The sequence below is a fragment of the Lutra lutra genome, chromosome 3, assembly GCF_902655055.1.
Source record: "Lutra lutra chromosome 3, mLutLut1.2, whole genome shotgun sequence".
Classification (NCBI taxonomy): Eukaryota; Metazoa; Chordata; class Mammalia; order Carnivora; family Mustelidae; genus Lutra; species Lutra lutra.
The window spans coordinates 59,021,599-59,039,412 of record NC_062280.1 but is presented as its reverse complement, the minus strand read 5'-3'; the positions used below and the strand labels follow the sequence as shown (position 1 = coordinate 59,039,412).

Sequence of the window (17,814 nt, the reverse complement as noted above, 5' to 3'; positions counted from 1 at the left end):
CTTCCAGTGGCCATCAGTCAGGCTGCTGACAATGAATAACCAATTTCTGGACAACAATGTAAATATTTCTAATATAAACCACTGTATATGGATAGTCCTTACAGGGCTTTAGATTTGCTCCCAGGTAATACAAAGTTTCTTTAGCAAGTTTGGTTCAAAAAATAATTTTTAAATTCAAAGTGATCTCCTACTCATAATTAAATATCACCAGATCTGATATCATTACCCTTCTATCATTAGAAAACATTAATGTTATGAACTTCCCCAAAATGTGATTTATTCCTTTATTTTTTTCACTCAGGAACAAAGAACACATTTAATGATCACAACACAAGTAATTTTTTAAATATTTAACTCATTTCATCACGTAGCTATAAACACAGTAAAATTTAAACCATGTATATTATTAACAAAACAATCTAAAGTGTTTAAATAATTCTACCACTGATTTTATCACTTGGCAACACATGTCTTAGGTTTGGTATTTACTTAGACATTTATGTTGTCTGCTGTTCTGTATTATAGGTTTATTTTTTAAAAAAATCACCTATAGCATAAATAATCTAATTTTTAGGTGAAAAACCCTATAAACATTTGATATCACCAAATTCAACAGATCGAACTAGAAATCCAAGCAATAAGCTTAGATATTTGAAACAAACATAAATTAAGGTAAGAAACACTGTAAACATGAATATAATGAATTAGTTTCGTACAGAATGATCTTTTAAAAGATGATAAAAGAAAAGTTACAATGCAAGTTTAGGGAAAAACTCAAATAGCTGTGACCCAGCTATTTTTCAATAAACAATCTTGAACTAAGTTTGCAATCAATTATTTATAGTATTACAAACCCAAGATCATCACATAGAACTTGATGATCACATAGAATCATCACACAGAGCTGTTTTCAACTGCAACTTAAGTCTCCCCATTAAAATGTGAATTAAGATGCCGGAGGAAATCCCCCCTGGATGTAATGGACGGTGGGAAAACCGCTTGACAGAATTCACACACTCGAGGTATATGCAGTTCTGAGCCTGTGCCACTTAGTACCGATGATAAGTCACTGTCTTGATTAGGAAAGGGCTTCCAAATGGGCTGCAGGAAACAAACAAAAACATCTTCTGTGATTTGTATTTAAAATCAACTTACAGTGAATTTCAAATTTAATTTTTTTGTGTAGGTCTGTGCATAAACACAAAATTCCCCAATAGGAAAACAAATTACCTTTCCATGGCATTAGCATGAAGACATGACTCAATCCTCTTTTCATTAAAGGCACAGCTAAACTTTGATTAGAAATCACTTAAAATACATACATGCACTTTATCATCACATATTTAAAAATTTTTCAGTTTTACTACCAGCAAATTTTAATACCCATTATCAAACAGCAGTAGTTTTGAAACAAGAGTCAACACTTAGAGACTCTTTAAAAATTAAATTCTATCTTTTCTATTTTCCAACAGAAATCTTAATTTATAGGGCTCTTACTAATACTTAGTACACTAGACATGAACTGTGTATACATGTATTTTGATCAAGAGCCATTCAAATTTCGCTATTTATAAGCAAATAAACAATGAATAAAACATATAGGAATAAGTATAGTTTTGGTTTTCAAATTTTAAAGTACTAAACAAATTCTACTGATGAGTTGTTTTCTGAAACCTCAAATATTTAATCACTCAACAAAATCTAACATGGGATGCATCCTTTTGACTTATTTTGCTCTTGTTATACAGTGCATCGCTTTGCCTTCTTTACTCCTTCTTGTGACTGAACACAGCGAAACCTGTCAATAGGTGCCTAACTGAAGTATGGAAAATCACAATCCAACAGAACTATCTCCACTGTAAGCAAGACATAAATACTCTGAAAATACTGCAGTTATTCTTTCTAAAAAAGAATCTAGTAGGGCAGGAAAAAAACAGCATTTAGTTTAATAGTAGGTGCTCAATAAATGTTTGCTGACTGGAGTATCTTATTTTCCTGAAATATTACTCTGGCATACCTCGACATAGGTAAATTACCTTGACACATCTAATTTCTGGTATTTTGAGGAGAATCACCTCAAAAAGTTAATTTAAAGAGATCCCTTTGGGCTCCTATTACTAATCTGTTTTTAAAGTGACAGCCTAGTCCAACACCTGATACAGTGTTAGTTCTCATTCCCTTAACCAATCTCTTTCATTCTAGTTAACCAATCATTTACAATAAACAGTGTATTACTAATTGAAGCATTTCAGTTTCATGACATCACTGTCTTCTTATAAACATTTTACTGGACAGCTGCGTACAGTTGGTGTAAATATACAAAGTCTGTCTAGGCACCGAGATACATTCAAATATTAGAGCAGAGGCTTATAAAAACATTGACTCAATTCCCTTTTTAAGAAATGACAATTTTATCACAAAAAATAGTAATATTAAAAATATTTATTTTAAAATTTAAGATCATTTTCTTTAGAAAATGTTTAAAAGCAGCAGTAATAACTGTGAGTATGTAAGCAAAAATAAGTTAGAGTTAATTATATTTAAATTTTACTGCTTGCAGTTTAAACAAAAAGTATAAGTGATTAATATGCATCACTTTAATGGGAAACTGATATGGACATAAATAAAAAATTGTTCCATTAAAGATAATTCTTATTAAGATCTATACAATAGTAAGAAAAAAGCTTAGAAGTAATTTAGCTTCTAAATTTGGTAAGCCAATCTTCTGCTGCCAATTTATCTTTAAAGCCCATGTTTATCCTTCTCTATTACGAGTTACTGGTTCAGATTTGATCCTTTCATAGAATTCAGTTGGGACCCCACTCACTGACTCAGCAAAAGTAGGAAGAAAAGAAAATTACACAGAGCAAAAATAAGCAGATATGTTTTAGGCTTTCTTATGATAGCTGAATGTATAAAAAAGTAGCAGTGGTGATTGATATAAAATAAAAATCTGAAATACGCAACCCAAATTTTTCACTTGTCTTCATCATTACTAACAATTCAAGAATTTTGTATTTATCATACTAGCTTTATTAATACAAATAAAATGGCAAAATGTTTTTAAAAATTAAGAAATATTCCTTCAATCCTAAACTGCAACATGGCCTTCAAAACAAACTAATTTCTTTGCATTTTCTGCCAAAATATCAATTATCTAACCTTATGCCCCATGTCTTGTGACAGCTCAACACCAATTCCCCTGCATTTTTTAAGCTGAATACTTTTCCATCAAGTTGTAATCACATACCAGCTGTTTCCCTTGCTGTAGCATAGAAAGCAAATGCACAATGCAGGGTGCCATCTACTGAAACATGAATGCACAGACTAACTAGTAAAAGAACAAGCAAGAGATATAATGGGGAAAAAAGTAACAAGCATTAGAACTGATCTACTTCACAGCTCCACAGGAATTCTACTTGTAATAAAATAAATTGTTTAATTTGTTTCATTTAGTAGTAACTATAACTGAGACTATGATGTGAAATAAGGCACAATGTAGAACACAAGTGAGTTCATAATTAAAGCTTACTGTCAGAGATGCCTAGTTTTCCTCACTACTAAAATACCACAGCTTGACTACTGCCTCCTTTGTATGCTGATTTAAAAGTCTGTAACCTATACCAGTACTTAGAAAGCCAAAGGGTATTCATCAAATTGTTGGATTTTTAAAAAAAATAAATTATCTAAAGGCAAAGAGAAATTAAACAAATGTGTGCAAATTATAGAGATATTTACACCCTTCTGTATTTTCACAAGCTTCTGCTTATTGTAACAATTATATATTTTTCATTGGCTTTCAGGCACTAATTTTCACTTTTTTTTTTTTTTTTTTTTTTAAAACTAAGAGCATCATTCTGTGATAGAACCTGGATAAATGGGAGGGTAGTAGTAGACTGGGGGGCTGTGAGTAGTCTGTGAGCTTTAGAAACATTGAAGTGTTTGATTAAAATCATACTTATGTAGAGACTATTTAAAAAATATATTAGGCTGCATGTTCATTGCCAGATTAGAAATCAAAACCAAACCCTACAGATTTACGTATTGTATGACAGAAAATGTAATGGAAATATTAGATGAAAGTTCACTTATTCTGATAAATAGGAATACACAATACAATTATTTACTTATGAAAAACATGCATTCTTGTAAAGAGGGAAATGACACACACAAACTTTTTAATAAAAAAATAGCATTTGTTTCACAGTATGAAATTTAACAAAGAATCCTACTGTAACACTGATGCTGAGTAAAAAGCTTTGAATAAGGGACTAAGAAAGCAACACACACTAGGTATGGATAAAGCTGACATATATTTTAAAATGTGCCCTACATTTTAAGGTACTTTATAATAGAACTTTACCATATTCAGCTTCTAATTTCATGTCATTTATTACAGAACCTGTTTTTTTTTTTTTTATTAGAACCCTTAACTGTAGCTAGTCATTAGTTTAAGAAGGATGACTGATAACCTAAAAAAGATGCATTTCTGTGCACGTATGGCAAAATGTGTGTTCACACATAATATATCTGTTAATGCAAAATGGTTACCTGCTGTGGTCCTCGGATAGCTTTTCCCGGGGAATCAAGTGAAGCAAAAGGTGCATCAGACGGGTCCTGAAGTGGTAATGTATTTACATATAATGCATTACGGTTTCCAGGTGGCACACACGGAGCTCTATCCAGAGTTGTCCTGATACATGTGTTCACAAGATTGGAGGGTTTTGTTTTGTCAGTTACCTTAAGGTTTTGTATAGCTGATGCTATGGGGTCAATTCCCTGAATTTCAAATAAAGTTTCTTCTGTTTTAACAAAGTTTCCCGAGTTGTCTCTGAACTCCATATTAAATTTATCCTGGCACAGTGCCTCAGATGTGACAGGACCAAGGATATTGGGTCTTTCTGGAGTACTATGTAAAAAAGTAGAGTCATTGTCCGTAGGTGGAAACTTGACATTGAATTTAGAGAGTGATTCGAAAGAGGTATCTTCCTCATCTCGGCCCAGTCCTCTTGGTGTGACAGATGTGACGCATGGTGCACCTCTATTTATATCATCTTTAGCCTGAGGCTTAAACAGCGCTTCTTGTTTATCTGTTTTATCTGTACACTGTATAGGGAGAGAGCACTGCGTTTCTGCAGGGAAAAGAACACAAAAGGAAAACAGTTGCATTCCAATCATTCTTAAAAATCTGAACGTTCAATTAGCTTTGGACAGATGAGCATTATTTTTTCTATTGGTTTTTACAGCAACTGAAGACAACTGGGATTTTTTTACAATTGCTACCATCTTCCACAGGCATATTAGCAGTCTCCAGTGGGTGAACTGGAACGTACTTTATTAGTCACAGTTAAACTACTTTGTCTTTTCCTAGGTCTTTTGCTGTAAGCTTTGCATCTTTTTCACAGTTATCCTGCTCTATGCTTAAAAAAACATTTGCTTGTAGTGTATACATTTAAACATTTTGTCAGTAATGGAAGCTGCAACTGTGAGCTTGCTCAGACAAATAAGTTGTTAAAAAGGAAAATCCTGACTAGGCATATGTAACATTACACAGGTTAAGAATTTACGTGGATTAGCCATTTATTACCCCTAATATCACTGTGTGCCACAGTGTTTCACCAATCAATTTAGCCATTGTGTGTACTGTCAATAATCCTTATGTGAGGGAGTAGCAGTGGTGGGGGTAGGGGAAAAAGAAGACAGCAGAGGGAAAAGAAGGATGAAATTTTGGGATGCATGTTCAGAAAAGAGTATGTGAATACATAATTCTCTCATTTTATATACAGACCTCTGAAGCTAGTAGGTAGGTATCAGGTAGGATACCATGGCCTCTGCAGCTCATTTAACAAGAAGCTGCTTCTTGAACAAAATTCAGCTCTCTAGGACACTGGCAAAAGCTAGAAAGTAAGTAAATAGAGCTTCTGAGGAGTCAGAATTAGAGCCAAAAGGCCCACAGATACATGCATTTTGCTCTTATTCTCTTTTTAGATTTATTCTAACAAGCTTGATGATATTTCCCTAGCTCAGAGCTGGTTAGAAGCAGCAAATTAAAAGGTAGGGATAGGAGTTGTTGAAGACAGATATAGCTATCAACAAGAGCTAAAAGCATAAGAGAGACAAGAAAAACAAAAAGGCAGATATAACAACTCAGAAAACACTATACTGGTGTAGGGCCAGTAAGAGCAACATTTCTCGATGCAAAAAAACAATGATCAAAGCACTCTCCATGTTGACGATCCTGAGACATCAGAAAAAGCTAAACTGTGCTCCATAATTTTACCCAAGAAGACAGTTAAGGCTGGAGATTGGTAATGTGTGATTTTCATTAAATGGACGAAAGGTAGAAATTTAAAAAAAAAAATCACTTTAAAAAGGCAGTCACCAGAGAAGTTGAACCTTCACAAAATGAAGCTTTCCCAAGGACACTGACTGAAACAGCGAGCCCCCAGCACAATTCTGTCCAGGTTAGTAGGCACTTAACAAATGTCAGTTCCTTTCCCTCTGGTCCTTACAGTCTCATGTCACTTTTCCATCTTTTGCCACAGCACATTCCAACACGAGATATTTTCTGCTTGGTCATGACGGCAGTACAGTGCAACAAACTTCTTTGGTTTACCTTCTTAAATACTACCTCTCTTTAGTACATACCATCTTATTCATTTACAACAGCCTCTGAACTGCTTCTTTGCCTCTAAATTTAGCTAATATCTAATCCATTCTCTACATTGCTATTTTTTTTTTTTTTTGAAATACAAATCTGGTCATGTTACCTTCCTAATAAAATCTTTTCATGGCTCTCCAAAGCCTCATCCCTCAGAAAAGTCATATAGAACTGTTCATGACCAGCCCCTGGTCGCCTCTCCATGCTCTTACCTTTCACCAAACTAATGGTGGGGAACTTTGTACAGTTCTCCAAAATAGCCATGCTTTCCTGCCTTTGGGCCTGTGTACACACTGTGCAGACTGACTGAAGTGTCCTCTCCAACTACTTTTTACCTAACTCTTATTTGTCCCTCATTTCTTGGTGTAGACATTAATTTCTTTCACAGCTCTGGCTCCCCAAGACTGTTTTGGGCATGATTCTTGGGTGCCCTGAGGGTTAAACACCTTGCATTATGTTTCTAAGTATACTGTTCTTTCTCCCATTAAAGTAGGTTTCTTAAGATCTTCAACTATGTTTTGTCTCTCACTTAACCCCATTACCCTATCCAGTGCCTGGCACATAGAATGCCCTCAATAAATGTATTCTAAATGAATTTGTATTCTGTTCCCAACAGAGCAGAGTATGCCAATGTACATTCACCAGATAACCTGTCTGTGACTGGGAGTGGTACAGTAACTGAGACCAAGCTCAACTGTTCGGTAGGATTTCTTTGTCCTTGGAGGTGTCTTAAAGTCCATTAACTCTAGTTATTTTTCTTGATAGTAGACTAACAGTAGCAGGAAATTCTAGGAAACAGTACTTTCTTTGTAGGTAACATTTGCTAATTGCAAAAAACAAATCGGGAAAATCAACTGCTAAGGTAACCAAATTCTCTAACAGTGAGGAGGAAATACTTAGCAAAATGATGTTCACAAGAACAGGAAGAATGATGAAGAATCTTCTGCTGATGATAATGACAACTATTAACATTAATAGCACTTCTATGTGCCATGCACTGTTATAATCATTGTATACGCCTTAATTCATTTCATACTCAAAATAATCACACGGTAGGCACTATTGTATCCCCACTTTACATGTGAAGAAACTGAGACATGAAGAGATTACTTCTAAGGCTTCACAGCTAATGAGTGAGTGGTAGATCTGACACTGGAACCCAGGCAACCTAATTCTAGAGCCTGTGGTCTGAACCACTAAGCTAAATCCAAAATGTTGCTTTCCATATGTACAGAAGAGCCTCCAAAATGATAGAAATATGTTCTGAATTTCTTTTCCAGTAGCTGAATTATCCCCCTTGTGAATAAAACCTGGAAAACTCAAAACAGCTAAAATAAAGCAGGTATTTTCTTTTTGTATAGCTAGCAGGCATACTTCAGCCACATTAAAGTAATTTTCTGAACTAATCTGTTTCAGCAATGAGTTACTAAAAAAAAAAAAAAAATTAAATGAGGTACAGAAAAGTACTTGTCATCCTGACACTGAGAAACATGATCAGGGGGAGCAAATTGCTTTTCTATTTTGTTTATTTCAAGAACACTTATCTTTGCAAGGAAAAAAAAAAACAAAATGAGAAACATTTTTAGATTTCCAAATTTTAAGTACAGGCTGTCCATTTAGACTACTTCTTGGTTTAATTACCTTACATACTGACAAAAGAAAAAGATCTGATGGTTGTTTGTAACCTGTAATCCTATATTCTACTCTCGTGATCTCTCCTGAAATAGGACCCTCCTTATGGACCAAATAATACTTTTTATGAAGCCACATATGCTTAAACATACATTTATCTTTATCCCTTCACAAGATTATTGCTGTAAGTGAATGAGAAGAAAAATGGAAAAGGAACTGTACAATTCTACTAACTCAGCAATTTTCATGAATTATATGTTTATTTATCTAGAAGTGAAAGTCAAATTTTCACAAAAAATAACATGGGACAATAATGCTAATTTCCAACTGTATTATGCAAATCACATTTGAAGTGGTTTCTTTAAATTTTTATTCAATGTAATGTTCATTCTTATAAAGTCTGAATAGTCATCTTTTCCCAAAATATTTCTTTCCCTTTTTGACCTACTACTACCAGAATACTACTTAATATTTTGTTTTTTATTTGGACCCAGCAAAACTTCCTGGAGTCTGTGGGACACAGATCTAGAATATTTCAAGAATAATGTTGTATTTATTATTTGTGACATGTTTAATATAAAACATAAAAATAACATTAGGAAGCAGTTTTAGTGGGGAAGAAATTGAAGTTAAACACTCAGTGTCCTAGTTGACAGATACATACTCAGATTTAGACCTGTGCAATTTAAAAATGGTCAAAGTATTAAGCCATTGATAATGGGGTAGGTTCTCTGTGTAACAATGAATATATCACCATTACAATGTTTTGAAAAGATGCTGATGTTAAAAAAACAATGTTTATGAATTCTATGTACTGCATCTCTAAAGCTAGTACATTTTAAATAAAAATAATTCTTCTAGCCTTGAGTCTACACAAAAGATCAATTTCTCATGAAAACGACAAAGATTCAGGTGAAAGAATTAGAGTTCTTTTAGGGGAGGGAGAAGGGAAAGGGGAAGAAATAAATGATGTCAGTCTACACAGACTGTTTTGCTTCTCTACCACATTGTGTACCTTTTCTGAAAATAAAGTGGTAGTAGTATGCAAAAAGTAAATTTACACTACAAAATGATTTCTAAATAGCCCAGATATAAGAGCTGTTAGAAATGGAAAGTGATCTTTAATTAAAGGGGTAACAGCACTGCTGCAACATCTTTCAGAGTAAAAACTGTAAATCACATCTCTTGGGAATGGTAAGCAGAATATCTCAAATCACAAAGGTAAAGGAGAATTTATCATTTTAAATGATCAGTTTACCTTTCTTTTGTTTACAGAAGTGCTTGGTAGCCAGATTCAATCCCTGACATTTTGCTATTCACATGAACGACTGAAGCAAACACCAGGATGGGGTTTTAGGAAAGGGTAAAGGTTTTAAAACACACACTCTAACACATGTGTAAGACAGATGTTCCTTTTAAGTTATATTTTATACCAAATTTGTACTTCATATCTCCAACAGAACTGGCCTCATGAAATGTGAAATGTTTATTTCTGAAACCGAATTATAAAAATCCATAGTGTTCAATCAACTTTCAAGCAGAAGTTAAAAACAAACCTGATGTTATAATTTTACTTAGCTTATATATGGTAGTTCACGGTTGCTTACTAACCTATGAATTAATGTTTAATTAAACCCCCAAATAGCAACTGAAAACCTTGAGAAAGACTTTCTATATTTGTTTTGTACTTCTTCCAAGGTGGGACTTCTCATTCAGATGATTAGTAATTACATTACTCAATTCATTCTATAAAGTCCCACACACAATAAAGAAAAAAAGCCAATCATTAGATAATGTAATACAGTACAGAACTTAGACAGCACTTACCCATTATAAGTGGTGGGAGGTGCAAACTGCAGATCCTTAGCACTTAATAAGCATTTAGAAATATTTTCACAATCAAAAATAAATAAATTTAAATCAATCAAATTAATATTACTGTGTGTTAAATCAAACCTTACCAGTTGCAGTGGCTGGTATATTAAGTTTGCTTAAGTGGTCTTTTTGTGCTTTTGCTAGCATGCATAATCTATGAAATTCTTCTTTTAGATCCTGGAAAGTCTTCTCTATATAAGCCCTAAAAATAAATATTTTAAAATATAAAGCTTTATCTTCAAATATTTTTTAAATCATTATTAAACTTAAATAGCACCATTTTATATACCATAACATAATTACTGAAAGGTTAAAGTTAAAAAAAATTATTTTAAAATCCTAGAAAATGTCCCAAAGAATTACTTTAATGTTTGGAGAACCAGGAACAAAGGTACAAAGTAAGCAACAATTTAAAAGTTCTAATACCCCCCCCCCAAAAAAAAAAAAAAAGTTCTGATACATACATGTAGAACAGACTAGCATATCTACTTGTTCATAAATCACACTTTTGCTGGTTGTCTCATTCTCACGTTAGAAATTTCAATGTATTGATTTTTGTTCTCAGTAAGCATTTTAAATAGAAGAAAATTAAATGTTCCTCATTTTACATTAAAATCTGTCCATATAAAATAATGTGGCATAATACTTTGTTTATTAAATATTAGAGCTTTAATTTAGTTTTTAAATCCATCTCTGCTATTCACTGTGACTCACATATGTCATTTTAACCTGGAGGAGCCTTCGGTTGGTCTCTTCTAGTTCTAAAGGGCTGTTATTTTGTTACAATTTCAAAGTTTAAAAATATAAAATAAAAATATATTTCAAAATTCATGATATTTAGAGTTGGCAAAAAAAGATATAGAACTACCTTTCATGGAATAAAGGAATGCCAAGACTCCTTGGTGAAGTTTCTTTTCTAGGAGAAGAAACCTCTTGTCTTCTTACCTTAAAGATACAAAATAATCACCACTTTAAATTGCTTCTAAACTCAAATGAGAATGGGTTAACAGAAAATACAATGGAAAATTCATCTTCCTCATGGAAAAGTATATTTAGGTAGCTTATAGATATACATAGATTTTTTTTTCTTTAAAGGAGAACAATCAGGAAATAGGAAAATTAAGGTAGAAAAACAGGATGGAGACAAGAAGTGTTTCTGGTAACTTCTGTAATTACTATTTCCAGTACTGACAACTCAAGAACTTTCAAATTCAAGTACTGAATGAAATTGTTACTTTGATTATCAAGCACCTGGCATTACCAGCAACTAGGGAAAAAACCTGTATGTATGTGCAATTACTTCTTTCCCATTATTGGCCTATATGTTTAAATCAATGTTTTTGTATTTTGTTACATATTCTTTGCTGAGGAATGCAGCTATATTTAGAGGAAGAAAGAAAACCAAGCTACAGCACCTTAGTATTTAACAAGCATTTTAAAGATAGCACAATGATGTATTTAAGCTACTTTCTGAAGCTAAGTTCTTGCCTTTCACTCCCACCCTGTGGCTTATTCTGGTATTACATTTATTCTGACACTTAAAAGTCAACATTAAAGAACATGTAATAAATCCACTGCATGGTTTGGATTTTTTTTTAAAAATCGTTAATCATACCTAGAAAACTTTGTGTATCTTCTAAAGACACAAACTGATAAATTCAAAGATTTGAAGATGTCTTTATAAATTATAAGTCTACCAAAACTTTATAGGTCTTATTTAAGTTCAAACTAAAACCATGGACATTTGTATTTAGCGACTTTTTAAGATTTAAGGTTATTGTAGCCATTATTAAAATTGATGATTTTACCTCACTGTTTCTTATCATCTGAGTATAACCCCTTTTAATTTTGCTTTAAGTTCTTTCAGTTTCTTAGGAGTTTCATTTGTTAAGAAAAAGCCTTGATTCCAATTTTTTTAAAAAATTAATATCTTCTCCAATTTATTTCAGTTTATTGCTTTACTCTTCTAGTTTTTTCTTAAGAGTGTTTGCTTAACATTTCTAAAATACAGTATTCCTTTAATTAGTAAAATAAAATCTCGGCAACCCAAACAATTTGTGATTTTATATACTTTATGTTGTCACACTAAAGTAAAATAAATACCATTTGCTGCTGCACGCTTTCTGTCTGGAAAACATTTAGGCCATGTCTTCTTCTGGATTAAAAGCACTTTACTGAGCTTGCAAAGCAGTCACATTAGAAGACATTTTCACAGTCAGTTTGTTTTTAAAAGCAGTATACAAGGTTTTTCATTACTGTTATGTACATTTAAACACTCAATGGATTTTAGTGTGGACTAGGAAAAAAGGCAACATTTTAAGACAACTAACCATTCAGGATGACACAAGTATGAAAACAAACTATATTATATATGTTATATATATACTTTATTAAGGGGTGCCTGGCTGACTCACACAGTAGAGCATGTGACTCTTGATCTTGAGGGTCATGAGTTCAAGCTCCATATTGGGTACAGAGTATACTTAAAAAAATTATTAAATTATATTATATAAATATATAAAATATATTTAATATATAAATATATTAAAAGACATTATATATAAATTATATTACATAGTTATATATAATAACATAATATAAATACATATTATAAAACATATATTACTTATATATAATTATACAATAAATTATATATTATATATTAAATGAATTATATCATATTGGAGCGCCTGGGTGGCTCAGTGGGTTAAGCCTCTGCCTTCGGCTCAGATCATGATCTCAGGGTCCTGGGATCGAGCCCCGCATGGGGCTCTCTGCTCAGCAGGGATCCTGCTTCCTCCTCTCTCTCTGCCTGCCTCTCTGCCTACTTGTGGTCTCTGTCAAGTAGATAAATAAAATCTTTTAAAAAAATTATATCATATTAAATTATCTATATTATATTGTATATATTGTATATTAAATCATATTATATATTATATTTTATATTTATATAAATATATTATATTATATATTAAATTTAATACATTAAATTATAATATATTAAATTATATTTAATTATATTAAATCTGTATAATTAGAGAAAAGGTAATATTAAGAGGACAGAAACACTTGACAACTTAATGTTAAATCAATATGATTAAATGATTAAATGAAATGACTAGTCTCCTTTAAAAATCTACTATTAGAAATTCTCAGTATGAAACAAAATTATTTTATTAGGAGCCAGAAAGAACCAAAAAGAAGTACAGTTGACCTTTGAACTATGTGGAATTAGAAGTGTCAACCCCATATATAAAATCAATGTGTAATTTTTAAAAAGATTTTATTTGACAGAGAGAGAGAGAGAGAGATCGATCTCACAAGTAGGCAGAGCAGTAGGCAGAGAGAGAGGGAGAAGGAGGCTGCCTGCCAAGCAGAGAGCCCAATGTGAGGCTGATCCCAGGTCCTGAGATCATGACCTGAGCCGAAGGCAGAGGCTTATTAACCCTCTGAGCCACCCAGTCGCCTGTCCATGTGTAATTTTTGACTCCCCAAAAACTTAATTACCAATAGACTATTGACTAGAAGCCTTACACGTAACAGAAACACATATTTTGTATGTTATATACTGTATTCTTGTAACAAAGCTAGAGAAAATGTTATTACAAAAATCAGGAGGAAGAGAAAATACATTTACAGTATTGTATTTATTAAAAAAAAAAGAATTCCCCCATAGAAGCAGACCCACTCAGCTCAAACCTGCGGTGTTCAAGCTGTGCTCTATAATTTTAACCTTTAAATGAAGATATTTACAGAAAGTCATAAAGACTATTCCATTTTCCAAAGTACTCATTTGGGGATCAGTACCTGAAATGATTGCTTCTGATGTTAAAGGAATCTTAAAAACAAAGGGGGTGGGAGTAGAGATGAGGAGATGAAGGTGAAGGAAGAGGAAGGAAAAGAATGATAGACTTTTTATGGTTTGGCAAATAACCTGTGTCAACCTCCTACTCTGACATTTAGATTTTTAAAAAAAGATTTTATTTATGTATTTATTTGATAGAAAGTGCGGGTACATGCACAAGTAAGGGTAGGAGCTGGAGGGGAGCAGCAGGGAGAGGGAGAAGCAGACTCCCGCTGAGCAGGGAGCCCCTTACAGGGCTCAATCCCAGGACCCTGGGTCATGACTTGAGCTGAAGGCAGCCGCTTAACAGGCTGAGCCACCCAGGTGGCCCTCTGACATTTAAATTTGATAACTTGTGTGGGTGAATTTATCTGGAAAAGATTCCTGAGGTGTAATGGTAGGGGGTAACGGTAGGACTCTTACTGAGAAATTTCCATGAAGTACGTAAATTTAAGGTCTTCAACTTTTTTGGGGATTAGGAACACAGCCCCTGCATACTATTACTATTATTGTTGTTGAAGAAAAACATTACAATTGTACTAAGCAATACACTGCATCTTCTATCATTTATACCAAATAAATCTTTTGATATAGTCTAAATGAAAATTTCTGGTCTCCAGCAGCCCCCCAAAAAATTTCAAAAGGGATCTTTTAACATGTTAGTTCAACAAATGGCAAAAATGGTGAGCAGTTCTGACATTGGGAAGCAAGGTTTATCTAGAATGGGTATAATGCATCAATACTATTTTCCACTGTAGCTATTTGACACAACTTTCTGAAAAGTCTTTTATTTTTCAAAAGATGTAGAGTTAGTGTTGTCAATGGCAACTCCAACATTATCCCCAGAAGCTCAAGACTTGCTTTTCAATGCTAAATTAATTTACTTAATAAAGACCACGCAGTTCGTGGAGCATCCCAGAGAGTAAGTAAACATTAAAAGAGATAACTTGTATTTTTCTTTCTATTCTCAACTATTATCCAAGCGGACCCTGCACTGCAGGAAGCTGAAGCTACTTCAACTTCAAATAAGAAAGCAAGGGAACTTTGAACATTATATTTTAGGAGACTTTAAACGTTAAATCATTCAACAAATGAGTTTATTTTGAGGTACTAAAACTTAAAATACTTAACATTATAAACTGTTCCAAGTACTAGTTTGGAAATGCCGAACTTGTGGAATGAATACTGAAATAAGAGCTTTACACGTCGTACTTTTCATTTACACTTCCACTATGGCGCTGGATAAGTCATTCAAATAAATCATTAAGATAAACCCATTTAAAACAGTTGAAAGATGTTGTGAAATGATTCCTTAAATTGCCTCTTATGTGAATTGGGAGAATTTTGTTTTAGTGTAAATCAATTTAAGTTTCTCATAGATGGGTATCATATAAAAAAATATATGTTCCAGGGCCAGTTGAATATGCAATGATATTTAAGGAGGGAAAAGAAAAAGTGGCTAATATTTTTGTTAGTCCCAAACCAGATTTATTCTTCATGCAAAGATAATGGAAAACTTTGTGTGTGTGTGTGTGTGTATGTTGGGAGTCCAGGATCTGTTAGATATCAACATCTTAAAAGAAAGAAATGTAGGTTTCCACCAATGCTTACCTTTTTTTTAATATTTAGCACTAAAAGTGAAAGGCTTTTATAAACCAATTTGAAAAATAAAGAAAACTTACAATTACCAAAATATGGATTCAACTGAAGTGTCCATAATCAGATGAATACATATAGAAAATGTAGTGTATGATATAGAGATATATCTATCTATCTATCTATATATATATATCTCTATATCATACACACACACATACACAATGGAATACTGTACAGTTGATCCTTGAACAACATTGGTTTGAACTGTGCAGGTCCACTTCTATGCAGATTTCTTTCAGTATATACAGTATACTTCTGTAAATGTATTTTCCTTATGATTTTCTTAATATTTTATTTTCTATAGCTTATTTTACTCAAAGAATACAGTATATAATACATATATAAAATATGTGTTAGTCGACTATTTACGTTATCAGTAAGGCTTCTGGTCAACAGTAGGCTACTAATAGTTATGTTTTTGGGAAGTCAAAAATTATATGTAGATTTTCAACTATGCGGAGGGTCAGTATCCCTAAATTACACACACACACAATGAATATATCAACCTTAAAAAAAAAAAGGAAATCATGTCATTTGAGACAACATAGATGTGGAGGACATCATCCTAATGAAGCAGGCACAGAAAGACAAATATTGAATGATCTCACTTATATGTGGACTGTAAAGAAGCCAAAATCATAGAATTACAGAGTAGAAAAGTAGAATGGTAGTTGCCAGGGTTCGGGGTGGTAGTGGTGGTGGGGGAAATGGTGGAGGGATGTTGGTCAAAGAGTACAAAGTTTCAGTTATGCAGGATGAGTAAGTTCTGAAGATGTATGAAGTCATGTATAGCATGGTAATTGTAGTTAATACTACCCCACTGTATGTATCATTGTAGGACTCTTGATTTTGGCTGAGGTCATGATCTCAGGGTCATGAGACTGAGTACCACCAGGAAGTGTGCTTAAAATTCTCTTTCTCTCTGCCTCTCCCATCCCTTCTCTCTCTCTCAAATAAATAATAAATTTTAAAAAGTATATCATATTGTAAACTGAAAATATATATATTTTCTATTTGCTAATTATACCTCCATAAAGCAGGGGAAACTGCAATAAAATTTAAGTTCAAAATTATGTTTTTTCTTAAAAATTTTAAGCAACTGAGGTTAGGAAATTAAACTTTGTTATGAAACTTTTAAAGATAATACTACATTCATTAATACAATGTATCTCTCCTATATGGAATTTAAACTTTAAAAGGCTAACACTAAATAAAGCGGTAAGTCTGCAATGACACATTTTGAACTACAACAATGACTATCATTCTATTTCAGTGTTCATACCAAAGATTCCCTCTAAAATTTGGTTGATGCAAAAGGAATATTTATTTTTAGATGGCAGGAAACTGAGTGTAGCCAATACTTTTGTTTCTGAATGAGGCTTGGTAAAATTATGATTTTATTTACTTACTTTTAAAGATTTTATTTATTTGAGAGGGCGAGAGAGAGCAAGAGTGTGGGGGAGGGGCAAAGAGAGAGGGAGACGCCAACTCGCCACTCAGCAGGAGTCCATTCAGGATTCCATCCCGGGACCCCAAAATTATGACCTGAGCTGAAGGGCAGACGCTTAACCGATTAAGCCACTCAGGCGTCCCTAAAATTATACTTTTAAGACAGAAAAGAAAGCTATGCTCTTAATTAGAACAATGTAATTCAAGAAATAAACCAGGATGAGACAGGATGGATTAGTAAAGAAAATATAAACTGTGGAAGAGTTATAAATACTAGCTTGATAAGTCTTCTACAGAAAAATGAGAAATAGGGAGCCTGGGTGGCTCAGCCAGGGAAGAGAGCTCTGCCTTCCGCTCAAGTCATGATCCCAGGGTCCTGGCATCAAGCCTTGCATTCAGCCTCCCTACTCAGCAGGGTGTCTGCCCCTCCCTCCTGCTCGTGCATGTCCTCGACCCTCTTCTTCCTAGAAATAAAATAAAAAGAAAGAAAAAAGAAAAAGGAGAAGGGTGCCTGGGTTGCTCTGGGTTAAGTCTCTGCCTTCAGCTCAGGTCATGATCTCAGGGTCCTGGGATAGAGCCCCACATCAGGCTCTCCGCTCAGCAGGGAGCCTGCTTCCTCCTGTCTCTCTGCCTGCCTCTCTGCCTACTCGTGATCTCTATGTCAAATAAATAAATAAAATCTTTAAAAAAAAAA

General features: G+C 33.5%; 1 protein-coding gene across 9 annotated transcripts in view; it reads right to left on the bottom strand.

Annotated features, from left to right (window-relative positions):
• Nucleotides 1-270: 270 nt before the first annotated feature.
• TANK (TRAF family member associated NFKB activator) overlaps nucleotides 271-17,814 on the bottom strand; it is a 90,625-nt gene continuing 73,081 nt past the window's right edge. For all 9 annotated transcript variants that reach the window (XM_047721909.1, XM_047721911.1, XM_047721906.1 and 6 more), the window contains exons 5-8: nucleotides 11,037-11,113; nucleotides 10,255-10,370; nucleotides 4,552-5,132; nucleotides 271-1,101 (exon numbers count right to left, since the gene is read on the bottom strand). In XM_047721909.1, the coding sequence (XP_047577865.1) occupies nucleotides 922-1,101; nucleotides 4,552-5,132; nucleotides 10,255-10,370; nucleotides 11,037-11,113 (954 nt within the window). In that variant the 3' untranslated portion in view covers nucleotides 271-921. The remainder of the gene's footprint in view (nucleotides 1,102-4,551; nucleotides 5,133-10,254; nucleotides 10,371-11,036; nucleotides 11,114-17,814) is intronic.